This window comes from Papio anubis, chromosome 17 (genome assembly GCF_008728515.1).
Source record: "Papio anubis isolate 15944 chromosome 17, Panubis1.0, whole genome shotgun sequence".
NCBI classification, from domain to species: Eukaryota; Metazoa; Chordata; class Mammalia; order Primates; family Cercopithecidae; genus Papio; species Papio anubis.
The window spans coordinates 54,779,328-54,805,788 of NC_044992.1; the positions used below are offsets into that span (position 1 = coordinate 54,779,328).

The following is a 26,461-nucleotide window of genomic DNA, read 5'->3' on the forward strand; positions in this document are numbered from 1 at the left end:
AAGATCATATTTAAGTTATGTGTATTAAAAAATCAAGAATTGGCCGGGCGCGGTGGCTCAAGCCTGTAATCCCAGCACTTTGGGAGGCCGAGACGGGCGGATCACGAGGTCAGGAGATCGAGATCATCCTGGCTAACACGGTGAAACCCCGTCTTTACTAAAAAATACAAAAAACTAGCCGGGCAAGGTGGCAGGTGCCTGTAGTCCCAGCTACTTGGGAGGCTGAGACAGGAGAATGGCGTAAACCCGGGAGGTGGAGGTTGCAGTGAGCCTATAGCGCGCCACTGCACTCCAGCCTGGGTGACAGAGTGAGACTCCGTCTCAAAAAAAAAAAAAAAAATCAAGAATTGGCCGGGTGTGGTGGCTCACGCCTGTAATCCCAGCACTTTGGGAGGCTGAGGCAGGCGGATCATGAGGTCAGGATATCAAGACCAGCCTGGCTAACATGGTGAAACCCTATCTCTACTAAAAATACAAAAAATTAGTCGGGCGTGGTGGCACACGCCTGTAATCCCAGCTACTTGCGTGGCTGAGGCAGGAGAATTGCTTGAACCTGGGAGGCAGAGGTTACAGTGAGCCAAGATTGCACCACTGCCCTCCAGCCTGGGCAACAGAGTGAGACTCCATCCCCGCCCACCCCAGAAAAATCAAGAACTATGAAAACTAGGGTTCAGGGCGGTTTCAGTAGCTCTTGGAAGATCTATTCTTTTTACAAATTCTTTTTCCTTTATATCTTTGCCTTTTTCCCTTCTTAATGAGTCCTATATTTCATTTCTCAATGTGTGCTTTGGCTAAAAGTTTTCATTGTAAAATAATAATCTAGTTAAAGGTCTTAATCATCCAAAAATGTTTCTTAGGCTGGGCACGGTGGCTTACTTAATCCCAGCGCTTTGGGAGGCTGAGGCGGGCGGATCACTTGAAGCCAGGAGTTCGAGACCAGCCTGGCCAACATGGTGAAAACCCGTCTCTACCAAAAAATACAAAAATTAGCCACGCATGGCGGTGGGCGCCTGTAATCCCAGCTACTCAGGAGGCTGAGGCAGGAGAATTGCTTGAACCTGGGAGGCGGAGGTTGCAGCAAGCTGAGATCACGCCAGTGCACTCCAGGCTGGGCAACAGAGCAGGACCCTGTCGCAAAAAAAAAGTCTCTTACTAATAAAAAATAAGAAACAAGAATATGAAACTATAACTTTTTTTTAAAAGAAAGAAAGGCTGTCATCTGAAACTAAATTTGATAGAGATGGATCAGAGAAGGAATATCTTGCCTCTGAACTCATGTGGTCCCCTTCAATCTGTAAGTTGTATTCCAGGATGAGCATAGGGTCCAAATACAGAATTTTCCACAGGATTGATTTTGCTAGTATGAAATCTTCAGAAATCAATCGGTAATCTTCAGAATTCTACCTTCCAGCCTTGATGTGGCTAAGACTCCAGCTGTATTTATTTGGTTTCCTAAATACAAGAGGTACTTACCTTCCATACCATACAATTTGGTGTGGTTGGCTATCACATATTAAACAGTTTCTTCAGAGACCAGTGGTGGGGAGGGAAGGAATTTAGATGAGGAATGAGTTGTTCTAACAACTAGTTTGGCCTTTGCTACACTATTTGTTAGTTTTCCAGTAAGCCCCTGATCACCCTTAAAGTAGGAAATATAAAATACCTTCTGAGCCAGGTGTGGTGGGTGGTGCACCTGTAAATTCCAGCCACTTGGGAAGTCCAAGGTGGGAGGATCGCTTCAGATCAGGAGTTCCAGAGCAACCTGGACAACAGAGTGAGACCCCATCTCTAAAAGAAAAGAAGTGTCTTCTGAAAATGAGGACTTTATTGTCATCTTTGATACTGGAATCATAAGAGGCTACCATAAGAAGGTAGGATAACCTCTGCCCTCAAATATCTGTACTGGGTCCTGAATTCATTTGGACTTTTAAAACATTTACTTATTTCAGAGACATCTCCTTTTGGCAACATGAAACCCACGCCATTTCTAGTTACATTTAATATTTGTTGATGAAGCTATCCTAAAAGGGAATGCGCTTCTTTTGTGTCTCCCCACCCCCTTTTTAAAACTTGTCAAATGACACTTACATTAGGCACGACCCTGGGAAAGGAGGCTTAGAGTGAGTGAAGTGGGACTAGTGAGAATATTTACCACTCTTAGGAAATTGAGAACTGTATTTTGATGCTCTGTAGGGACATTACTGCCTCCCTAAGTTAGAGTGTCTTTTCTTTCTTTGAGATGAGGTCTCACTCTGTCGCTGGGGTGCAGTGGCATGATCTCGGCTCACTGCAGTCAGCCTCCACCAGGCTCAAGTGATCCTCCCACCTCAGCTTCCCAAGTACTACAGGGGTGTGCTACCAGGCCCAGCTAATTTTTGTATTTTTAGTAGAGATGGGGTTTTGCCGTGTTGCCCAGGCTGGTCTCAAATTCTTGAGCTCAAACAATCTGCTGGACTTGTCCTCCCAAAGTGCTGGGATTATGAGTATGAGCCACTACACGTCGCCTAGAGTGTCTTTTCATTGACTCTCCATGTAGGTCTAAGTTGACTATTAAAATTCACATATTGGGCCGGGCGCGGTGGCTCAAGCCTGTAATCCCAGCACTTTGGGAGGCCGAGACGGGCGGATCACGAGGTCAGGAGATCGAGACCATCCTGGCTAACACGGTGAAACCCCGTCTCTACTAAGAAATACAAAAAAAAACTAGCCGGGCGAGGTGGCAGGCGCCTGTAGTCCCAGCTACTCGGGAGGCTGAGGCCGGAGAATGGCGTGAACCCGGGCCGGGCTTGCAGTGAGCTGAGATCCGGCCACTGCACTCCAGCCCTGGGCCTGAGGCAGGACTCCCGTCTTAAAAAAAATTCACATATTGGCCGGGCATGGTGGCTCACGCCTGTAATCCCAGCACTTTAGGAGGTCGAGGTGGGAGGATCACTTGAGTCCCGGAGTTTGAGACCAGCCTGGGCAACACAGTGAGACCCCACCTGTACAATTTTTTTTTTTTTTAACTACCTGGGCATGGTGGTGCCTGCCTTTAATCCCAGCTACTTGGGAGGCTGAGGTGGGGGAACCACCTGAGCTTCGGGAGGTTAGGCCTTTAGTGAGCCCATGGTCACGCCGCTTTGCTTACTCAGCCTGGGTGATGGAGCAAGACCCTGTCTCAAAAAAAAAAAGGATATTTCTATTTTCCAACAAGAGATATTTTATTTTGGCGGTGGTGGCTCAAGCCTGTAATCCCAGCACTTTGGGAGGCGAGGGCAGGTGGATCCGCGAGTCAGGAGATGAGACTATCCTGCTAACATGGGTGAAACCCCGTCTCTACTAAAGAAATACAAAACTAGCGAGGCGTGGTGGTGAAGCCTGTAGTCTCAGCTACTTGGGAGGCTGAGGCGGGAGAATGGCGTGAACCGGGAGAGCGAAGCTTGCAGTGAGAGCCAGATCCAGCGCTGCCTCAGCCTATAGGAGCCTGTGAGACTCCGTCTCAAAAAAAAAAAAAAGATATTTTATTTTGTCTTTTTGTACATGTCTTAAACTTACATAATCATTATTCTAAGAATTTTTATTTCTTATTTGTCCCAGGTATTTACCACCAGAGTGTTTTGTGGTTGGGAAAGAACCACCAAAGATCTCAAATAAAGTTGATGTGTGGTCGGTGGGTGTGATCTTCTATCAGTGTCTTTATGGAAGGAAGGTAAGTTAGAAGGTTGACGGAGAAGCTTGATTTCTTTCTTGGGTGGCACACACATACAGTGCCTTGGTATGGATTAGTCTCTTGAAGTTAATTATTAGGTTATACAAAATAGAATCCTAAAAGGAGTGGTTTAAAGAAAATAAAGACTTAATAAATACAAGCCTTATTCGTAAGCAGAAATCCTCAACCCTAGGGTACCTAATGAGTTCTGCTGGGCTGTTAAAATCATGCACTTTTGCTGTTATCAATTAGATCTTGAACATGTATTTGTTCTGATAGTATGTATAGGGATTTACATAAATCATATATTTATTAAAGTATACAATCTTCCCAAGAACCTGTGGGCGCCAAGCTCAAAATATCCCCAGAATCTTTATTGCCAACCGTCCCATTAATTGAGCCTATTATTAATGAAAGCATGCTTTATATTTCTATACTGGGGAGATGGTGTCAGGACGTATTCATTGTTACCTCTGATCAAGGTCACAGATCATTTCAACAAGTGGTAAACTATACCTAATGAATTGTCATATTTGTTTTTCCTTGTGAACATGCCTTATAAATGTATATATTAGGATCCACTTGTATATTTATGTTCCTGTTTTTGTGTGTTTGTATGTTTCAGTGTTTCCCAGTAGGCTGTGGGTATAAACCAGATGGGAGTTCCCATGTCTCCTTTGAATTCTTAATATTTTGATTACATTCCTCAGACCAGGCTCTTTTTTTTTTTTTTTTTTTTTGAGTTGGAGTCTCGCTCTGTCACCCAGGCTGGAGTGCAGTGGTGCGCTATCGGCTCACTGCAACCTCCACCTCCCGGGTTCTCGCCATTCTCCTGCCTCAGCCTCCCGAGTAGCTAGGACTACAGGCGCCCGCTACTATCCCGGCTAATTTTTTGTATTTTCAGTAGAGATAGGGTTTCACCGTGTTAGCCAGGATGATCTTGATCTCATGACCTCATGATCCGCCTGCCTCAGCCTCCCAAAGTGCTGGGATTACAGGTGTGAGCCACCGTGCCCAGCCCAGACCAGGCTCTTAATTCAGATTATACTTTCCTCTTTAGCTTCTCCTTGGTCTTTCTTTTCTTTTCTATCTCATCTCTCTAAAATAGGGAAACTATTCAGAGGTAGTAGGCTTAATTATTATTTACATTCCCTGACAATGTTGAATTACTGCTGATAACAGTAGTAGAAATTATCTAGAAATAACTGTTTGAGAGACATCTCAGTAGAACCAGTATAGAGAGACTTGAGTTGAACTTATTTTTAAGAGTTTATTAGAAAATGGCAGCTCAGCGTAGATGAAACCATTAAGTAACCCTAACTCTTTCTTGTTCCCGCTCTCTCCTTACCCCTCTTGGTTTTCACTTCCTTTCCTTCTATTTTTCTGTTTCTTGAATTGTCCTGAGGCACAGGTGTGTATTTCTTAGGGCCTCACGTATCCCTCAGAGCAGGTGAGGTTGCTGGGTTCTGCTCTGGATCTCTGTTTTCTTTGGTGTGAGCAAAGCTTAGCAAAACGTTAGGATATAGGGGATGCTGCTTCTGGTCCCCACTCTGCTTTGACCTGGAAGTTGAACTGTGAGCAAGTTACATACGCTCTGAGCTCTCACCCCCTTTATCTATAAAGTGAGAGAACTAGAGGGGATTGTCTCCAGAGTTCCTTGCAGCAGTTCATATTAGAAGATGTCTTCTCCTTTTCCTTCCCTGTGGTACTGAATTGTTTTCTCTTTAATTTTCATCAGAGGCCCACCTTATTTGTTTGTTTTTATGTGACAGCCTTTTGGCCATAACCAGTCTCAGCAAGACATCCTACAAGAGAATACGATTCTTAAAGCTACTGAAGTGCAGTTCCCGCCAAAGCCAGTAGTAACACCTGAAGCAAAGGTAAGTTTTGTTTGACCCATTGGCTAACAGAAACAACTGCTTTGCTTTCTGTATTATTTCTTTGGGTAATAGTGAATGGATTCTTCAGTGTGAAATTCAGGAGTTATTGAAAACATTAGGATAGGCATGAATTAATATTCCTAAGAACACTTGACAGAAGAACATTGCTTACACCCTGATCACCCCATCCCCAATAGTGAATGGATTCTTCAGTGTGAAATTCAGGAGTTATTGAAAACATTAGGATAGGCATGAATTAATATTCCTAAGAACACTTGACAGAAGAACATTGCTTACACCCTGACCACCCCATCCCCAGTTCCAGTAGAAGGAATGTTGATAGGTGTGTGTTTTAATCCAGAAAGGCTCCCTAGAGTTAGAAAGGGAGGGAGAGCAGACTCCCGTTGAGAGAGAACAGGTAGGTATGTGGATGTCATGAAAGATACTCAGCTTCATCCGTATTCAGGGATTATGATTAATTTGGGAAGCTGATGCCCATGTAGGAGAAATTATATAAGAGTACTAAGGCATTTGTATTAGTCTGTTCTCATGCTGCTAATAAAGATATACCCAAGACTGGGTAATTTATGAAGGAAAGAGGTTTAATTGACTCAGTTCAGCATGGCTGGGGAGACCTTAGGAAACTTACAATCATGGTGGAAGGGGAAGCAAACACATCCTTCTTTACATGGCAGCAGAAAGGAGAAGTGCCAAGCAAAGAGGGAAAAGCCCCTTATAAAACCAGCAGAACTCGTAAGAACTATCATGAGAACAGCCTGGGGGTAACCACTCCCATGATTCATTTACCTCCCACCAGGTCCCTCCACAACCCGGGATTGTGGGAACTACAGTTCAAGATGAGATTTGAGCGGGGACACAGCCAAACCATATCAACATTATAGGGTTAAATGTCAAGAGAATGGTAGGCAGTAAATTCTGTTGCAGTTGGTGAGGGCATAACAAAGTCAGTGGGGCAAAGGAAGTATAGAATGGGAAGTGGTGAAAAGGAAGCTATAAATAATCATTCATCCTTGCCACATCTGTAAACCAAATTCTAATAGCCAGCCTACTTTTTCCGTGCTATTTTATTTATCTCTATTAACCAGTTCTTCTGAGATGAGTAGTAGCCAGCCCCATTTGATGCTATGGTCATTCAGCATTTTTTTTTTTTTTTTTTTTTTGAGACAGAGTCTCGCTTAGTCGCCCAGGCTGGAGTGCAGTGGCGCGATCTCGGCTCACTGCAAGCTCCGCCTCCCGGGTTCACGCCATTCTCCTGCCTCAGCCTCCCGGGTAGCTGGGACTACAGGCGCCTGCCGCCTCGCCTGGCTAGTTTTTTGTATTTTTAGTAGAGACGGGGTTTCACCGTGTTAGCCAGGATGGTCTCGATCTCCTGACCTCGTGATCCGCCCGCCTCGGCCTCCCAAAGTGCTGGGATTACAGGCGTGAGCCACCGCGCCTGGCCTCATTCAGCATTTTTAAACTCTAAGTGAGCAGTTGTAAGTCTTGTTGTTGTCAGTTTGAGACAGAGTCTCACTCTGTCACCCTGTCTGGAGTGCAGTGGCACTATCACGGCTCACCGCAGCCTTGACCTCCCCAGGCTCAGGTGATCCTCCCACCTCAGCCTCCCGAGAAGCTGGGACTACAGGCGTGTACCACTACACCTGGCTATTTTTTTGTATTTTTTGTAGACAAGGGGTTTCGCCATGTTGCCCAGGCTGATCTCGAACTCCTAGGCTCAAGTCATCCACCTGCCTCAGCCTCCAAAGTGCTAGGATTACAGGTGTGAGCCACTGTGCCCAGCCAGTTACAAGTCTAATCTCTTTTTTTGGTGTTTGATCTCTGCTGTTCCTTCACAGCGTACCTATGTGACATAGGTTGGGAAAGAGCCTCTTTTTCCAAGTGGTATAGCTGCCATGTCACAGGATAAGAATTAACATCTTTAGCAGTTGTTTGTAATTCCTGACTGATTACTCCCTGTCCCCATCTATGGTTCAGCATAACCAAGAAATCAAATCTGCAAGGGAGAAGTCCCATAACACATCCCTAAGGCAAATACTGATTTCCTGACTGTCCTGGGAGAGCTGGAGAGAGGCTCAGCTTTGAAGCCTGGTTAACCTAATTTTGGTATCAGCTCTGCACTCAGTAGTAGCTGTGTAACTTTAGGCAAGTTAAACCTTTTAAGCTGCTTTTCCTTATCCATAAAAACAGAGACAAAAACATCTTCCTTAAAAGGTGTTTGTAGCTAGGTGCGGCGCTGCACACCTGTAATGTGCTATGATCACACCTGTGAATAGCCACTGCACTCCAGCCTCTGCAACACAGTAAGACCTTGTCTCAAAAAAAAAGAAAAAAAAAAAAAAGGGTGGTTGTGAGGTTTAAGAGGACTGGTAGCACCTAACCCTTGACAGATTCTCTAGCTAGCTGCTCTACTACCCGTGCCGCAGCTGCCATCCAGAGTTGACACTGAGGGACTTGAATACATTATCTGGTAGATGTTTAATTCTCCTAATCTGTCAGGTTTTTCAAGACTATTTCTTTATATAACTTTTGTCAAATTTTTGTGTTTATTCAATAAATAGTGAACAAATGTCTCCAAAACTTTAGAGACTGTTGGATGAACTTGCTATGAAGAATACAGAAGTATCTCCAAATGTTTCCATGAATTGTCTCCTGTGTCCCTGTTTTTCCAAATCCTACCCTCTTCTCTTCCTGTCCTCCCACAACAAATATTTATTGAATGCCTATGAAACACTAAGACACTATTCTGGGTAGTGGGGGTGAAACTAAATATGTAGCAGTGAACTCTGCAGACCAGTTCCCTACCCTTAAGGAGTTTATATTCCACTTATGAGAAAAACAATAAAACAAAAAGTGGATACATTTCAGATGGTGACACATGTTATGAAGAAATAAGTCAGAGGAGGGGGATGAGAAGGTAGAAACTTCTTTTTTGATGGCATGGTTAGGGAAGGCCTCAAAGATGAAGTGACATTTTGAGCAGTATCTTGAATGGTATGAAGGTGGGAGCCATGATTTGCAGGAGCCATAGATCTGCAGGGGAAAGCATTTTAGCAGAGAGAAGCTCAGATGTGAGAATGAGCTTTTTGCAGGTCCACAGAGCAAAGGGAAAGGTGGTAAGAGAGGCAGGAGGGTGGGGGTAAGTGTGAGGGAAGGCAGTTGCAGGTTTTAATCAGGGCAACTCTGTGAGCTGATTGCTGTTTTAAGAGCTGACACTGGCAGCTACAGAGAAAATTCAAGGTAAATGAAGTTTACTTGGCTGAGTGCCGTGGCTCACACCTGTAATCCTAGCACTATGGGAAGATGAGGTGGCAAGATTACTTGCGGCCACAAGTTTGAGACCAGCTTGGGAAACATAGCGAGACCCATTTCTACAAAATATTTTAAAACTAGCTGGATGTGGTGGGGCACGCCTTTGGTCCTAGCTACTTGGGAGGCTGAGGTAGAAGATCACTTGAGCCCAGGAGTTTGAGACTACAATGAGCTGTGATCATGCCAATGTACTCCAGCCTGGGTGACAGAACAAGATCTTGTCTCTAAAAAAAGTTAAAAAAAAAAAAAAGTTTGACAAATATTTAACCCAAGGTAACCTGTTTAACTCCAATTCTATGCCTTTCACCTAGAAAAGTTCATTTTTAAAGGCCAAGGATCATTATGTTCATTTCTATGAATTGTTTTTATCTTCCAAATGCTTTAACCAAGCCAGTACCTGATTTTGAAAAGCCAGGATTGGCATTGTATTATTAATTTGTTTACCAAACATGGGGGAAAACCAGAAAATCAATAGCTTGATTCATGTTGTAGATTTTGTTTCAAATCAACTCTGCTTTTTAGGCAATTTTAGGCTCACAGCAAAACTGAAAGTATAGAGTTCCCTTATACTGCCTGCTGCACCCATGCAGCCTCTGCATCGACATCCCCCGCCAGAGCAGTCCATTTGAGAGAGCCAGTGAACCTGTGTGTACCGACACATCACATCCTTGTCACCCTTGTGTAAAATACGGACTTTCTGTAATAATGATGTTTTAGATTTTTAAAAATTAATTTATTTAAAATAGTTATATTGAAACTCATTAAATAGAACTAGCTAAAAAATAGGAAGAAAACAAGCAGGACAAGACAGATAATCTATATAAGGGTCTTTATGCTAAGACTTACAGAAACTAAAACTGCATAGCCTCCATATTTGTAGTCAACTGGAATTCCGTGTGTAACCCCACTCACTGCATTTTTGGGTCTACAGTGTTATCGTGGATGCAAGTCCTTTCAGGTTTCCCTTTACGACATAGGGAAATGATTTTATCACCTGTGACACATCATAGTGTTAGCCGTTGTGTGTCTCCTGACACTTCATATGGTGATAGAATTTTCACTTCCGCAGGAAGTTCACTTGAGGTCATGGTTTGTAGATGGAGGACCATGAAGTTAGACTGTTCCCATCCAAACCAGTGAAGACAAAGAGAGATTTTTTTTTTTCTGTTGGTCTTAGTGCTTTGGGGGCAGGAGTATTTAGAGGTCATGCTTCCTTTTTCCTCCCTTCAGTAATGGCTCAGCCCTTTCTGTCTGGGAAGGAATCAGTGGCAGCAGAGAGGTACTGTTGTTGATGCTTCTCCTTCCCTTGTTTTCTTTGGGTCTGCCTGGTGGTTTCTAGGGGAAGGCCTTAAATTCCTTCTCTTTAGGAGATATTTGCTATGGGCCCTGGCAGCCAATAGCCTTAGGGTCCCTCCAGGGGTGCCAAGACTATCTGCCTCCATCTTCAAGAAACTCTCCTTTGCAGGCGTTTATTCGACGATGCTTGGCCTACCGAAAGGAGGACCGCATTGATGTCCAGCAGCTGGCCTGTGATCCCTACTTGTTGCCTCACATCCGAAAGTCAGTCTCTACGAGTAGCCCTGCTGGAGCTGCTATTGCATCAACCTCTGGGGCGTCCAATAACAGTTCTTCTAATTGAGACAGACTCCAAGGCCACAAACTGTTCAACACACACAAAGTGGACAAATGGCATTCAGCAGCGGGTTTGGAACATAGCGAATCCGAATGGATCTGATGAAACCTGTACCAGGTGCTTTTATTTTCTTGCTTTTTTCCCATCCATAGAGCATGACAGCATCGATTCTCATTGAGGAGAAACCTTGGGCAGCTCCGGCCAGGCCTCATAGGAAAAGGCCCCGCCCGAGGTTCCGGCGTCAACGGCCACTGTGTGTGGCTGCTCTGAGTGAGGAAAAAATTAAAAAGAAAAACTGGTTCCATGTACTGTGAACTTGAAAACATGCAGACTCAGGGGGGTCCCTGATGCAGTGCTTCAGATGAAGAATGTGGACTTGAAAATACAGACTGGGCTAGTCCAGTGTCTATATTTAAACTTGTTCTTTTCTTTTAATAAAGTTTAGGTAACATCTCCTGAAAAGCTTGTAGCACAAAGGCTCAGCTGGGGATGGTGTTTGACTTCGGAGGAAAAAAGTTGCTATTGCCCGTTAAAGGCACTAGAGTTAGTGTTTTATCCCTAAATAATTTCAATTTTTAAAAACATGCAGCTTCCCTCTCCCCTTTTTTATTTTTGAAAGAATACATTTGGTCATAAAGTGAAACCCGTATTAGCAAGTACGTGGCAATGTTCATTCCAATCAGATGCAGCTTTCTCCTCCGTCTGGTCTCCTGTCTGCAATTGCTTCCCTCATCTCAGTAGGGAAAAAATTGAGTGGGAGTACTGAGATGTGTGGGGGTTTGCCATTGGACAAAGAATGAGGTTAGAAGACTGCAGCTTGGAGTCTCTCTAGGTTTTCAACTATTTCTTCACAATTTGAACACTTGACGGTTGTCCCTTTTAATTTATTTGAAGTGCTATTTTTTTAAATAAAGGTTCATCTGTCCATGCAGTCCTCTTGGATTCTCTGAATGTAGTAACTATGAAGCTATGCCAAAGGTAGGCAGAAGATGGGCTTGGGAGCCAGACACTCCAGGGATCAGTAGTTCCTACCCACAGTCTTTGTGTGCTTGCTAAATGGTGTACATTTCTTGTTAACCATGTTATTAAAACTTGATCAGCATATAAGCTTTCTTCTGTTAGATCTTTTGGCAGCAAACAACTTTCCCCCCAAGCCTCTGAATTTTGTGGGTGTGTGGTGGTGTGTGTCTCTGTGTGTATGTACACACATTGTCTAACTCACTTTAAAAAATTCATCAAATGGAATTTTAAAAACAATCTCAAAAGAAATAGGCATTTCAGGCCGGGCGTGGTGGCTCACGCTTGTAATCCCAGCACTTTGGGAGGCCAAAGTGGGTGGATCACGAGGTCAGGAGTTCAAGACCAGGAGTTCTTCACCATGTCAACATAGTGAAACCCACCCCATCCCTACTAAAAATACAAAAATTAGCCTGGCGTGGTGGCATGCACCTTGTCCCAGCTACCCGGGAGGCTGAGGCAGGAGAATTTCTGGAACACAGGAGGCAGAGGTTGCAGTGAGCCGAGATGGTACCACTGCACTCCAGCCTGGGCAACAGAGTGAAACTTTGTCTCAGGAAAAAGAAAAAAAAAAAGGAGAAATAGGCGTTTCAAATATGAAGATTCTTTTGGCACCAATTTTCTTTTTTAATTTGGTTGTTTCTGAGATGTATGATCAACTGAAGATCGAGCTGAAATGGGAGCCGGGTGGCCCCACCGTGCCCTTGAAACAGCAGAGCACTCTTCAGTAGAGAGGAAGGGAGCCAGAGCCTGAACATGTGGTCGCCAGCTTGGAATGTTACTGACATATGTGGCGAGAGGGCTCAGCCAGAAATATTTAAAGATGTAGTATTCCGGCCTGCAAGTTCTCTGGGCAGGGAGGGGGAGTCAGAAAGGGTAGAGAGCTCTCAAATAACTCATGACTCTAGTGTTCCTTTCACATGTGAACAGTGTCACTGGTGACACATTTTCTAGGACCTTCGTTTGTTTTGTGGACCTGCCTCAGTCTCCTCGTATCAGGCGATCTTAAGGGAAGATGGAGTGTTTCAAATTGGAGAGAAGTTCTTGGGTAGGTATCGTCCTGTGGAATTCTGAATGCAACGAAGTCAGCCCCAGAGGCCTTGGTGCCCCCAGCTTTCTAAAACTACTTTATTACAATTTATATGTATATACACATGCACATATAAACGTGTGCATTTATATATGAGTGTATAGTACCTTTTTAAAAAAACATTTCCTTCAAGCTGCTAAGCAGAGGGTCTCACAGGTTGAGCACAGTGCTGAGAGGATGGTGTCTGCATAATGAAGACATGGATGAGGCCGAGACCATGTTCAAACTTACTGAAAGCAATGAAGTTCTATTCCTTTTTTTCTCCCTCTCCAATGACCTTGTAGTTGATTTCTGTTTGTTTTTTAATTTTTTAACATTTTTTTTTAATGTTGAGAAAATGCTGCATCTTTCTTTAAGGCTTCCCAGTAACTTCCTGCTTTCTTTTTCCCCGTGGGCTTTTAAGTGAAGCTGCAGGATTTTATCTGTCAATCTGCCCTTTCTACCCTTATCCTATTGAAAGGATGCCTTCTTCCCTTGCTTTTGGTCTAGGGCCTGGTTGGAGCTAACTAGGCTTGGCTGAGTCTGGGCAAGACCTCCTTTCGTTGCATGGACAGGCAGGCCCCAGAGAACATGCAGAACATTGACCTTTCCGTTGACTGTCTTTCAAGCAGCCAGTGAAATCACTTAGTGGGGTTCTTCCATGACATATTTTGTTAATATGGGTTTCACTTTTTCCAATAGTCCCTTGTTGCCCCAATGTTGATTTACTTTACACAATGACAGTATGTATTAATTTGTAATTAAACCCATCCAGATTGTTTTAGCCTTTTCCCAGTGGGGTGGGGGAGGGAAGAAGGATATTAAAATCAGTTTTAAGAAGTATATTTCCCAGCCTCTTGATTTGACTGTAGTTCTCCAACTTCACACAGGGACCTGACCACCTAAGGTGTAGATGGGAGAATCCTGGCAACTGGCTGAGTCTTGGGGCATTGCAGGCATGGGAATGTGTTGATTCATGCAACACCTTTGGTACCTTGAAGTGTGCCAGGAATGATGCTTGTTGGTGGGAATATAGCAGTGAACAGGACAGGGAAGGCCTGGCAATCCAGGAGCCAGCAATCCAGGAGTAAGGGCCCAGGAGAGAAGGAACTGGGCTCTTGCAGTATGAGATGGGTAGCTTTAGATGGAGAGCAGGAAAACCTGTATGTCCCCACTTCTGTGGCAGACCTGGACATGTCAGCTATCTAAAAAAGGGTTCTATTTCCTTCCCTGCCTTCATCATTCTCATTGCCCAAGCTATTTGCCTCGTTTCTTAAGGCAGAATCACAGAAAGGTTAAGAGCCTAGACTTTAAAATCAGGTCTGGGTTCAGATCCCACCTCTGCAAGCTTCAGGGATATATCCTCGCATAGTGGGAGTAAGGAGTAGAGCTAAGATATGTAAAGTGCCTGGCTTGCTCATAAGAGGGGAATCAGAAAATGTGGTTTAAAAAAAGATCACAAGATCCAGTAGTGGAACCCCAAGTTCACTAATGTGAGGTTCAGAGCCTTCTACTCACCACATGCAGACCTTTGAAGAGACTGCCCCTTTGGCTTGAGGTTCAGTATCAACCCCTATCTTACAAGGTCAGCAGTCTCCTCTTCCCCTGGCTCCAAAACTGCTTCTGGCTGAGCCGGGGAGAAGCATCTCTATGGATGAAAGTGTTCAGCAGCGTCAGCATCACCCGGGAGCTTATAGAAGTGCACATTCTCAGGTCCCACCCATTCCCACTGCATCCGAAACAGAAGGGGAGGGGCCTAACAGGCTGTTTCATCCTCCAGGTGTTGCTGATGCAGGCTCCAGTTTGAGAACACCGCTGTAGGCTACCTGACTCCCAGGCGGGATGAACACTGAAGGATGAACACAGTCTTGCCAACCTTCCTGCCAGCCAGCTACCGCAATAAGGGTGGGGTCATTGGAGAGGGTGGCTATCAGGCCTCTTCTGAACCCACCTACTTGGAAGACAGGACTATTATTTTCTACACTGGGAAAAAACTACAAGGCTGTCGGCTCTCCGACAGCATATGATGACAGCATATGATGTCATACGTATGCTGCCTTTATGGGGAGCACCTGGAGGGCCCCTACAACATATCCCTTGCACAAGTACCTAACAGTACACTCAAGAAACATTCACTCCTTCAGGCAAAGCTTCTCACCCTTTGGCTTCTCTTAAAACATAAAACAACTCTAACATTTTCCTTTCACCTGAGGGGTCCAGGGCTGCAGGAGGCGCTGGCGAAGACCTGGGTCTGCTTATGATTCCACCCTGGCCCAATGGATGAAGGAGGGGTGAGGAGGGCTAGGGCTGGACTGCAACTCTTTGGAAAGCTGGGAGAGAAGACGAGGAGGGTTAAAAGGGCGGGGAGTGGCTAGGGACTCACGTTGCTGTTGAGTTCTGTGGTTGGGTGGGGGGAACCTGCCAGAGGCTGGGAAAACAGGCAGGCCTGAGAGCAGGTCTGGGACCTGGTGGGGGCAGGGAATACAAGAGGACTATTGTGCTGGGGGAGCCCAGCAGGGGTGCGAGACAGGCTGGAGTCAATGAAGGGGTGTGTGTGTACATGTGTGAGGCGCTGGGCAGGAGACCTGGTGGTGAGGGGGTCAGAGAGCAGCTGGTTGACTGACTCCTGGGTGTGGAGGGAAGTGCCCAGCTAGAGAGCCGTGGTATCCTCAACCTTGCAAGCAGTCTGCAACTGTGGTGGCCTCCCCATGTGCCGTCCAAGCCTTTTCACCCTGAAGGCTGCTTGGAGAGGGAGCAGAGGTCAGTAGCAGAGAGAAGGGGCTCTAGCACTTGTGATTTGCAAAGAAGTTACTCGGCTGTGTTGCTTCACAACCTAGGCATATGCAAAGTAGGGGCAACTTGATGCGTTTTCTTCTTTTTTTTTTTTTTTTTGGAGGCAGGCTCTTGTTATGTTACCCAAGCTGGTGTTGAACTCCTGGACTCAAGTGATTCTTCTACCTCAGCCTTCTGAATTGCTGGGATTACAGGCATTGTGGCACTACGCCCAGCCACTCTCTGCTTTTACATGTGGAAACTTAGGCCTAGAGAGGTTTGGTACAAGCAGTGGTGGAGCAGGAGTGACTGGGGAGGAAGGGCCTACAGGCTTGAACATTGGGTGAGGTGGATTCTATGAGTGCCATCTTTTGGGCAGAGGCTGTTGCGGGTAAGAGCTGCGCTTCAGCTCCCCTCCCCTAGACTCCCTTTACTTTGTCCCTCCCTTGCCTCATGGCTTATGGCCCTCAGAAGAAATCTACTTGGAGACCCAGCCAGCATGGGCAGCAGTCCTGGCTCTGCAGTCCTGGGCTGGAAGCGAACTTAGATGGGGAAATGGAGGCGTGGCTTTGCAGAGCGTCAGTGCTGCTGATTTCGTAAGCCCTCTATACTCCTGTCACGCTCATAGATTAGGAAGCCATAAGCCTGTCCTGTCCCTAGAAACTGCATCTTCCTGCTCCTGAGTGTCCTAATTGGGTGAGTGAGAATGGGACCCTCTTCCTTGGCTTCCTTAAGGTTGCTGTAAGGCGTAAAGGGGTTGCGGGATAAAACAGAGGGTGAGGCTGGTGGCCACTTGCATGTCACAGTGGCCCCAGGAGAGATGTCCAGAGGACATAGCTGTCCCCCTGGCGAGGGCCTTGGCTTGTCATAGTGTCAGACCTGAGCCCTTCAGCCTGGCTCACATGTCCTAAGAGTAGGGCATGCCTCTGGGCAGCACATCCAGGAAGGCCTTGCTCCTTTGCATCTGTGACCCTCTCAACCCTCCCCACAACCTTCACACCAATACTCCTCTTCCAGCATTCTCTGCCACGTCAGCTGGACAAAAGTGCCCAGGTTTGGCATCGTAGAACAAGATCACAGTACAGCCCTGAGTGAGGACTGTGCCTTACACCACAACTCCACAACTTGCTGTGTGACCTTGAGCCGGGCACTCCCACTCTGAGCTACAACTGCCACATCTATGAACTTCATGCATCCACTCGGACATACCTGTTGGGCCCTTCTGTTAATGCACTGGGCTGGGATTTGTGGGCGATAAAAAGGCCCCTCGGCTTGGCTCCTGCCTTAAGGAAGCTTACAGCTGAGAAGCTGAGTGGGAGCTGGGAGGTGGGGAGTTGCGTAAGCGCGAGATGAGACCCTGGGGATGGAGAGAGGGCACTGAGCTGGGCCTTGAGAGAGAAGCAGAGTTCACTAGGATGAGGAGGGGAACATAGCAGCAAAGGGTCCTTAGAAGCTTCACAAACCATGTGTGTCATTGCAGGGCCCCTATGATCTCACACATCCGGGCCTCTGCCAGTGCCGTTCCATTGCTTTGGCCGCCTGAGCATCTTGGAGAACTCAGTTTAGGCATCACGTCCGGCCTTCCTCTGGGCTCTCACAGCGCCTTGTGCATCTCTCCCTTGCTCCAAATGCCGTATCGTGTTGTTGCAGCATGAGCTGCCCCTCAGGAAGTCCAGGGCCAAGTAGTTCAGCCCATGTCTCTGCAGGGGACGTAGAGCCAGACAGGTGGAGTGAGGGAGCTTAGGTGTGAGACCCAAGAGGAGCCCCGGGCAGTGTGTCAGGTGCAGTTCCTGTCAGGTGAGCAGACCAGAGCTGGGCCGGGATACCTGGGGAGCTTAGGGGGCTCAGGCCAGGCCCTCAGCAGCAGTGTTTTTCAAATTTGTTTGATAACATCTCAACCCGGAACATATCCCCCAGCATAGGGCTTAACTCATGTGCAATGCACTGTGACATTTAAGTGTTTTACTGCACTTTGAAAATGCTGATCACCACCCACTAAACAGCTGGGAAACACTGCAGTGCCTCCCAGGTGCCCCTGTTTCCTACTTGCTGCTCCACTGAGGGTTGTGGGAGGTGGGGCCAGCCTCCTGGGACAGGGTGGAGGTGGTGGGCCAGCTGGATGAAGCCTCCTGGCTCCTGTTCTGGTCCAGGCTCTATTCTGCCAGAGGCCTGGGCTGGAAGGGATGGATCAGGGGAGGCTCTGCATCTGCAAAGCCTGGCCTTCCTCTGGGCCAGGATCAGTGAGAGCCCCAGAAGGCTGTTGGCAGGGACTGGGCCTTGCTTAGAAGGCTCAAATACTGAGACTAGAGGATACCTCACCCTGCCTGTCCTTCCTGAGTTGGGGAGACAGAGGGAAGGGTCAGGGAGCTTCTACATCGTGAAGATGCAGAGTTGCCAGCCCAACCACAGCTGTGGCTCAGAGGAGGCCTGGACTCCAGGCTCGGCCTCGTCCTCAGTGCAGGGACAGGCCCAGAGGCATTGCGGTTTCAGGGCAGGGAGGCCCTTGTAGAGTAGTCAGGGTGACACCGTCACCGACTTCAACTGGGGTCTGCTTTTGCTCATTGCAGGATAGTCAGGCACTGATGCTGAGATTTGCAGCGGGAAAAAGCATATTTATTGTTTGGTGCTTAGCAAGGAGGACAGACAGCTAGTGCTTAAGACCCGAACTCCCTAAGCCTGGGCATGGTGGCTCATGCCTGGAATCCTAGCACTTTGGGAGGCTGAGGCAGGTGGATCACCTGAGGTCAGGAGTTCAAGACCATCCTGGCCAACATGGTGAAACCCTGTCTGTACTAAAAATACAAAAATCAGCCGGGCGTGGTGGCACGTGCCTGTAATCCCAGCTACTTGGGAGGCTGAGGCTGGAGAATTGCCTGAACCTGAGAGGTGGAGGTTGCAGTGAGCCAAGATTGTACCACTGCACTCCAGCCTGGGCAACAGAGCAAGACTCTATCTCAAAAAAAAAAAAAAAAGAAAAGAAAAAGAGAAAAAAAAAGACCCGAACTCCCTAGTGGCTTAGAAGCAAGAGTTTTTAAAGATGGGGTTACGTTTCAGGATAGCAGAAGCTGCAGGCAAAATTTTAAACCAAGAAATACATGGAGGCTATACACTGGTCTGGCTCGTGGCAAAGAACAGTGGTCAGAGTTTAGTCCCCAGCTCCCCTTTATCTAAGGTCTGTATAATAATAGAGGCATTTTCCATCTGGTGGAGGTTTCTGGAAACATCTCAAGAAGATATGTTAAGATGTTATCTTTTAGTTTCTATGGGGAATCAAAACACCTTGTAAGTGACTTGCTTGTGAGACGACTGTTACTTAGCTTCATATTTATCAGATTGCTATTTTATTTTTGTAGAGACCCAGTCTCACTATGTTGCTCAGGCTGGTCTCCAACTCCTGGCCTCAAGTAATCACCCCACCTCGGCCTTCCAAAGTGTTGGGATTACAGGCGTGAGCCCCTGTGTCCGGCTTCATTGACTTTTTAAGGCTAGCTAAGTGCCTGGGATGTCCTTTAAAAGGGACTCAAGACTTTTCCTTTATTTCCATGCTTAGGAGGCCCAGCAGAGCCCTAAGTGGCATCCTGCTCCATCTCAGTGACTCCCTTTCCTCCCCGCCTCCCCAGCTGGGGAGGGCAGTAGAAAGTTCTGGGGACTCAGTCTCACTCACGCATAGCTGGTTCTTCAGCTCAGCTCTGCGATGCCCTCTTTTCCTTACTATGGTGCCTCAGGGTAACCTCTGTCCCTCTCTGAGCTCCCCTTTAGACAGCTTGCTCCTGACCCGCTCAAGCCTCCCCAATGGAGACAGGAGCCAGCGAGGATCTGAGAGGCATTTGCTTTGTGACCCCTGTTGCAGCCGGGGTTCGAAGCCCTGAGCCCAGCCGCTTTGAGCTTACTCCAGGGCCCCGCTGACAGCTCCCAATGTTTTCTTTTTTTTTTTTTTTTTTTTGAGACGGAGTCTTGCTCTGTCACCCAGGCTGGAGTGCAGTGGCGCGATCTCGGCTCACCGCAAGCTCCGCCTCCTGGGTTCCCACCATTCTCCTGCCTCAGCCTCCCGAGTAGCTGGGACTACAGGCGCCCGCCACCTCGCCCGGCTAGTTTTTTTGTATTTTTTTTAGTAGAGACGGGGTTTCACCGTGTTAGCCAGGATGGTCTCGATCTCCTGACCTCGTGATCCACCCGTCTCGGCCTCCCAAAGTGCAGGGATTACAGGCTTGAGCCACCGCGCCCGGCCAGCTCACAACGTTTTCATGGTGGCTCCTCCAAGTGAGAGTCGATGTCCGGATTCCTAGGCTCATGGAAAGGAAATCTGTACTTCCTGTGAGGTAACTATCTCTTAGCCCTTGGAAGAGAAAAGGCTGGGATTTGGGGTCCCTTTAAAGGATCCCTCTTCTTTTTTAGACAGGGTTTTGCTCTTGTTGCCCAGGCTGGAGTGCAGTGGCACCATCTCGGCTCACTGCAACCTCCGCCTCCTGGGTTCAAGCGATTCTCCTGCCTCAGCCTCCTGAGTAGCTGGGATTTCAGGCATCCGCCACCATACCTGGCTAATTTTTTGTATTTTTAGTAGAGATGGAGTTTCACCATGTCGGTCAGGCTGGTCTCGAACGCCTGACCTCAGGTGATCCCCCCCATTTCAGCCTCCCAAAGTGCTGGGATTACAGGCGTGAACCACCGCACCCGGCCTAAGGATTCCTCTTCTAATACAGGCCTTGAGTTGGAAGTGAGTGGATATAAACTCAGAGGCTTTCCTGGGATCAGGGAGCCCTTCTAGGTGTTCTCCACAGAAGGGAGAAGGGAAAGAACCTAGAGAAAGTGGGCGGAATTTTTGTCAGGTTGTAACTGTGGCTGGATGAAGGGTGAGGAGGGCTGGGGCTGTAATGGGGTGGACCAGTCAAGAGAAGACAGACCAACCGTAAAGTTCCCCAGTCATGTGGATGTGGAAAAAAATAGTTCCTTTAAGTTCCCCTTGGAAGAGGTTGAACCAGATCTTGAACTGTGGGTCTTTCTGAATCCTGAGCTTGCCTTCTTCCTTCCCTCTTTAGCCCAGTCCCCTCTACGATCCTTGGTGATGTAGACGAGGGTGTAGCCAGATGGACTTGGAGTGGATTGCCTGAGTGGAGCCCTGGGTATCTGAGATGCAGAAGCCAGGGAGAAGAGAGGGTGAGACCCACTTGGGCCAGCCCCACATTTGGCCAGTCCTCTTCCCTGGCTTGGAGAAGGTGCAGGGTGGGGCAGGTCATACAGAACCCTTTGGGGTCACTGCCTCTTTTCTAGTTGCCTCAGGTAAGGCAAGGACTGGCCAAGTCTTTTTTGTTGTTGTTTTTTGTTTTTTGTTTTTTTGAGACAGAGTCTTGCTCTGTCACCCAGGTTGGAGTACAATGGCACAATCTCAGCTCACTGCAGCCTCTGCCTCCCAGGTTCAAGTGATTCTTCGGCCTCAGCCTCTGAGTAGTTGGGACTACAGGCGCCCGCCACCATGCCCGGCTAATTTTTGTATTTTTAGTAGAGAAGGGGTTTTACCATATTGGCCAGGCTGGTCTCAAACTCCTGACCTTGTGATCCGCCCGTCTCAGCCTCCCAAAGTGCTGGGACGACAGGTGTGAGCCACTGTGCCTGGCCCAAGTCTTTCTTTATAGCCTCGTACCTTACCTAGCCATCCAGCTGCATTTTCCCTCCCTGTCTTGAGTTCTCCTTTCCTAAGCTTCTGTTGTAGACCTGGCCTGCTGGGGTGCTCTGCTCCCCTGGGCACCCTCTGGCTGGAGGGGCTGCTGAGCCACAGAACCAGAGAAGAGGAGAGTAATCCCAGAGGAACCCTAAGCACAGTGAGTAATGACACGGAAACTTACACCTCACAGGGCACCTGAGACTCAGGGAAGGGAAGTGACTTGCTTGAGGACATGGGGCTAGTGAATGGCAGAGCTGGAACTCCAACTCACCTCCACTCCCCAGGCCTAGACTCACCCCATTGCCCCATGCTGAGCTGTTTATGGACACACATTTATTAGCCAAAGTGAGCATGCTTCTAACTAGATTAGTTTACACTTTAGGGTACCATTTTTGTACACAATTAAATATGGAGATGTTCAGAAAATGCAAGGATGTTGTATTGTTTTCCCAGGCAAAGTAAAACTCAACGTTACAATCCGATAAAACTGATCTCTGCAGATCTCATGGGTGGGGTAGGGTGGGAGGGTAGGGGAGAGAGAGGCAGGGTGAAGGGTAGGGAATAAGGGAGACGCCCTGATGTCCAAATGGCAAAGGAAGATGGGAAATAGGGAGGGGACCACATTCCCTGAACATCCACATTGATCCAGGGGCCATGCCATTGCTTTACGCTTAACATTTAACAAGGTAGGAAACATCTCAAGTTGCCCCATTTACAAATAAGAATTATTGTGAGCTCAGAGTTAAAGTATTAATAACTTGCTGCAGGTCACAAAGCTGGGAAATGGGGAAGCCAGGATTTGAACTCAGGTTTCTCTGGCTCCAAAGTCTATACTCCTTCCACTAAACTGTTTGATTGATTGACTGGAGACAGGATCTCACTCTGTCGCTTAGACTGGAGTCCAGTGGTGTGATTATAGCTCACTCCAGTCTCAAATCCCTGGGCTCAAGTACTTCTCGTCTTAGCCTCCCAAGTAGCTAGGACTACAGGTTCATACCACCATGACAACGCCCAGCTAATTTTAAAAATTTTTGTAGAAATGTGGTCTTGCTATGTTGCCCAGGCTGATTGTTAACTCCTGGCCTCAAGTGATCCTCCCACCTTGGCCTCTCACAGAGCTGGGATTACAAGGCCTGAACCACCACACCTGGCGTAAATTGGTTTTGATGAAATTAGCAGACCCACAGGGGGTCTGCCTATGAGTAATGCTAATACAGAATTAGACCATTCTCTCAGAAATACCTGAGACCAGGCTGGGCAAAGTGGCTCACGCCTGTAATCCCAGCACTTTAGGAGGCTGAGGAGGGTGGATCACCTGAGGTCAGGAGTTTGAGACCAGCTGGGCTAACATGGTGAAACCCCATCTCTACTAAAAATACAAAAAAAATTAGCCGGGCGTGGTGGCGGGCGCCTGTAATCCCAGCTACTGAGGAGGCTGAGGCAGAATCACTTGAACCTGGGAGGTGGAGGTTGCAGTGAGCCAAGACTGCACCACTGCACTCCAGCCTGGGCAATGGAGTGAGACTTGGTCTCAAAAAAAAGAAATATCTGAGATTGGGTAATTTATAAAGAAAAGAGGTTTAATTTGCTCATGGTTCCACAGGTTGTACAGGAAGCATGATGCTGGCATCTGCTCGGTTTCTAGGGAGGCCTCAGGAAACTTACAATCATGGCGGCAGGGATGCAGCAGTTCACATGCGTGGAGCAGGAGCGAGTGAGCGAGAGAGAGTGTGGAGAGGTGCTGCACACTTTTAAATGACTTTTTAAATGACCGGTTCTCGTGAGAACTCACTCACTATCCACTATCATGAGAACAGCACCAAGGGGATGGTGCTAAACCATTCATGAGAAATCCACCCCCATGATCCAATCACCTCCCACCATGGCCCATCTCCAACACTGGGGATTACAATTTGACATGGTATTTGGGCGGGAACACAGATCCAAACCATATCACCCCCCGTACCTGTTGCTGGCTGACAGTTGGTCAGTGTCTAGGGGAGAACCATTCTCAGTTTCAGTTCCACGATAGCGAATACCATCTTGGCAAAAATCCCCTTGGCAAAAATCTCTGACTGCAGACCTCACTAAGTCTCCAGCATCTAGCCTGATGCCTGACACGTACTGGCCCTCAATAAACAGCTATTCAACTGTGGGCACAGGAATGGTGAGGAGGCTGTGGGCACAGAGGATGCGAGCCCTTCTTTGGAAGCAGATGAAGGTCTGGATGCTGATGAGGGCTCCTCAAAAGCCCCATGCTGCTCAAAACACCCGACACTGCTACGGACTGTGACCATGTTCTGTTGACAACTGAGCCTGCACAGGATCTTTACGCAGTAGGGAACCGGCCTGGATTCTCCACAGGAGAATCTCCCAGATGTGTCCCTGCTTTCTACCCCAAAGTCAAGATCAAAAGCAGTTGGTGGCTGCAGACATCAGCAGAACAGTCGGTGGAACACAGTGTGGAACCGTGTCGTGCTGGAGGAGGAAGTCTCAGTCAGCAGAACAGGGTGTGGAACCGTGTCACGCTGGAGGAGGAAGTCTCACCCTTGACAGAGACTAGAACTGGGCCTTCGAGGCTTGAACCAACCTCTGTCCCTGCGAGTGCAGCACACTTTCATGCTCCTCAGCCATTGAGTCTTCTTTGCCCGGAATATGGCAAAACATGTATTTTCCCCATTTAATGAGGCTCCTCTAGGGCTGCAACTGTGTTTGCCCATCTGTGTTTCTCTAGCAGCTAGCACAGGGCTAGCAGTTGGTGCTTGTTGAACCCGTGGGTGAAGAGATGAGAGCACACCTCCTGTGTGCTGGGCATGGTGGGACCAGGTGCTGGCAAGTGGTGGACACTCTGGCCCCATGCTGTGCACTGGTGACGTCAGGAAGTGGGCTCCTGTCCTGCCACTGGTAGTAGGAGGGTGGGGATGACCGGCAGGAAACGCCGAAACCTACTCAAGCTGCTGGAGAACGGGGAATCCAGCCCTGTTTCAGGGGAAGGAGTATCCCGTGTTCTGGCTGTTCAGATAGAGCGAGAGAGCAGCTTAGCTGAAGCCGGCAAATCCTCAAATCCTTCGGAGATTACAGGGTTGTGCAAGAGGGAAGGCCAAGAGGGGGACCTCTGATGCAGCTCCAGCATGGCCTGTTGTGTGCAGAGCACTGAGATCCCAGAACATGCCATACCAAGAAGACATGTCCCAAGGGGCAGTGGAGCCACAGCCACCAGAAGGGACCTGGCCCTGTCAGACCTGCTGAAGCTAGCCGTGGAGTGCAGGGACTTTGTTGGTCCAGCTGCTAACCAAAGGGTGGCTAATGGGACCCTTTCCGGGGGCCTCTAGAGGATTTCAGTGGGGGCCTGCTTCGAGACTCTGTTACCACTGGACTGTTTGCCAAGAGCCTCGGCCTGGCAGAGATGGGAAGAGACGAATGAGCATCTCTGACCCAACACCCCCATTGCAGAGTGGGGGAAACATTTAGCCAAGATAGGAGGAATGAAAAGGAAAAAAGATTTATTTCCAAAAGACATACCAATGTGGGCAAGACAGGAAATAGTAAAATTTATATTACAGTTTTATTATTATTTAAGAAATTTATATTAAAACGAGATGGGATCTGCCTATGTTGCCCAGGCTGGTCTTGAACTCCTGGGATCAATCGATCCTCTCTCCTTGGCCTCCCAAAGTGCTGGGATTACAGCGTGAGCCACCGCTTCCGGCCCATATTACAGTTTCATAGTGTTTTTGAGGACTCGTGGTAGGAGAAATGTGTCTTCTTTGCACTTGGGGTCTCAATGTCTCAGTCCTGCCCTATGTCCTGAGACCCCAAGAGGCTTTCCCAAGGTCACGCAGGGAATCCGCAGAGAGGCAGGGCTGGACTCCAGCATCCTGACTCCGCAGTCCGTGCTCTGTGCTGCAGAGACCTGTTGCGTAACACTAAGTAACTGGATTGTCTAACCTTTTATGAAATTTCCAGTTGGTCTTTTGCTACCGGCCAGCAGTCCAGTTGGTGGGAGTGATGATGTCGGTCTTCTGGGACGTCCAGTGGACAGATTTTCCCCAGGTTTCTGGATGCAGCCCCAACTAGCAAAAGTGCTACACTCCTGCACCGGAGACACTGACACAGAGGTCACGAAAATGCTCAAACAAGACGTGCAAGAATTGTTCGCGCTCCGCACACGGAACAAGGGCCCTGCCTCCCCCTCCCCCAATCTTCGCCCTGGTGGCCAGGCCCTGGGCTCCGCCCCTTCCCCACCAGACCGGGGGAGGGGTCCTCCTCGGCATGGAGGTAGTGGATGCTGGGCTGTGGAGACGTCGGCAGAAAGAGGCGGGATGGCTGGGCGGCGGGGCGGATGCTGGCGGCCCGGGTCTGGCCACCTGGGTCAGCCGCACGCCCCCGCCCCGGGCTGGCCCGACCTCGTAGCCCAGGTCCCACCACGCCGTGAAGTTTGCGGAAAGTTTTGCAGTTGCTTCCCCGCCCGCGCCAGCCGGGGAGTTGTGACGCAGCGTCTGGGGCTCCTGGCCGGGACAGAAGAGAGGGAAGGCGAGGTGGGGAGACTGGGAAACAGAGCAGCAAGAGAAAGGGCGCACGCTGGGGTCCTCCTGGACCCGGCCTATCCACCTCTCCGCCACCCCTTTCTCTCCCGACGCTCTCGCCCCAGCCCCGCACCTCCTCCCCTTCCCCTCCCACGCTGCCCGCTTCCCTTTCCCTCTACCCCTCAAACCCTCCTCCCCGGTTCTGCGCTCCTCCCTCCGCCCTCCCTCCGCCCGGGCTGCCTCCTCCCTCCTCCTCCCCGGGAGGCATCACTTCGTCCCGACCCGGAGGAGGACGCGAGCCCCTTGCGGGCGGTCATCACAGCCCAGCCTCGGGGCTGCCACCACGCGTTGCGCCCGTGCGCCCTCGGTCCCCGCGTCCACTGAGCGTTGCGCCCGGGGATGGGGCCCGGCCGGCCGGCCCCCGCGCCTTGGTCTCGTCACCTGCTGCGCTGCGTCCTGCTTCTCGGGGGCCTGCATTTCGGCCGTCCCGGCGCCCCTGGGGACGCCGCCCTCCCGGGTAAGGCGCTGCCAACTTGGCCAACTTCGGGGCCTGGGCGGGGGGAGCGCCGGGGCGCGGGCCGCTCTCGACTTTTCCCTCCTTTTCCCCCCTCTTTTCTCCAGAAGCGTGTGTGCGTGTGCGTGTGTGTGTGACTGGGTTTTTAAAACTCGTCTCCGCTTTTCTGAAAGCGGGAGAGGAGAGGGGAGGAGGAGCGCGCCTAGAGGTGGGGGAGGACCTGAGTGGAACCAGATGTGGCGGGCGGCGGGGGAGGGGAGCCCGGGGGACTCCAGCAGCCTCGGAGGAAGCGGGTGGGCTCGTGAGGACCCCCGCGCACGGCGCTCCCGGACCACCCGGCGCTGGCCCGTCCTTGGCAGGGGACCTGCAGGGC

General features: G+C 48.8%; 2 protein-coding genes across 10 annotated transcripts in view; both read left to right on the forward strand.

Annotated features, from left to right (window-relative positions):
• TLK2 (tousled like kinase 2) overlaps positions 1–13,462 on the forward strand; it is a 143,884-nt gene extending 130,422 nt beyond the window's left edge. For all 9 annotated transcript variants that reach the window (XM_017950834.3, XM_017950826.3, XM_017950827.2 and 6 more), the window contains 3 exons: positions 3,577–3,688; positions 5,461–5,568; positions 10,364–13,462. In XM_017950834.3, the coding sequence (XP_017806323.1) occupies positions 3,577–3,688; positions 5,461–5,568; positions 10,364–10,537 (394 nt within the window). In that variant the 3' untranslated portion in view covers positions 10,538–13,462. The remainder of the gene's footprint in view (positions 1–3,576; positions 3,689–5,460; positions 5,569–10,363) is intronic.
• Positions 13,463–25,840: 12,378 nt separating this feature from the next.
• Positions 25,841–26,461, forward strand: part of MRC2 (mannose receptor C type 2) — a 62,751-nt gene continuing 62,130 nt past the window's right edge. The window contains exon 1 of the mRNA XM_003913252.4: positions 25,841–26,091. Within this exon, the coding sequence (XP_003913301.3) occupies positions 25,974–26,091 (118 nt within the window). The 5' untranslated portion in view covers positions 25,841–25,973. The remainder of the gene's footprint in view (positions 26,092–26,461) is intronic.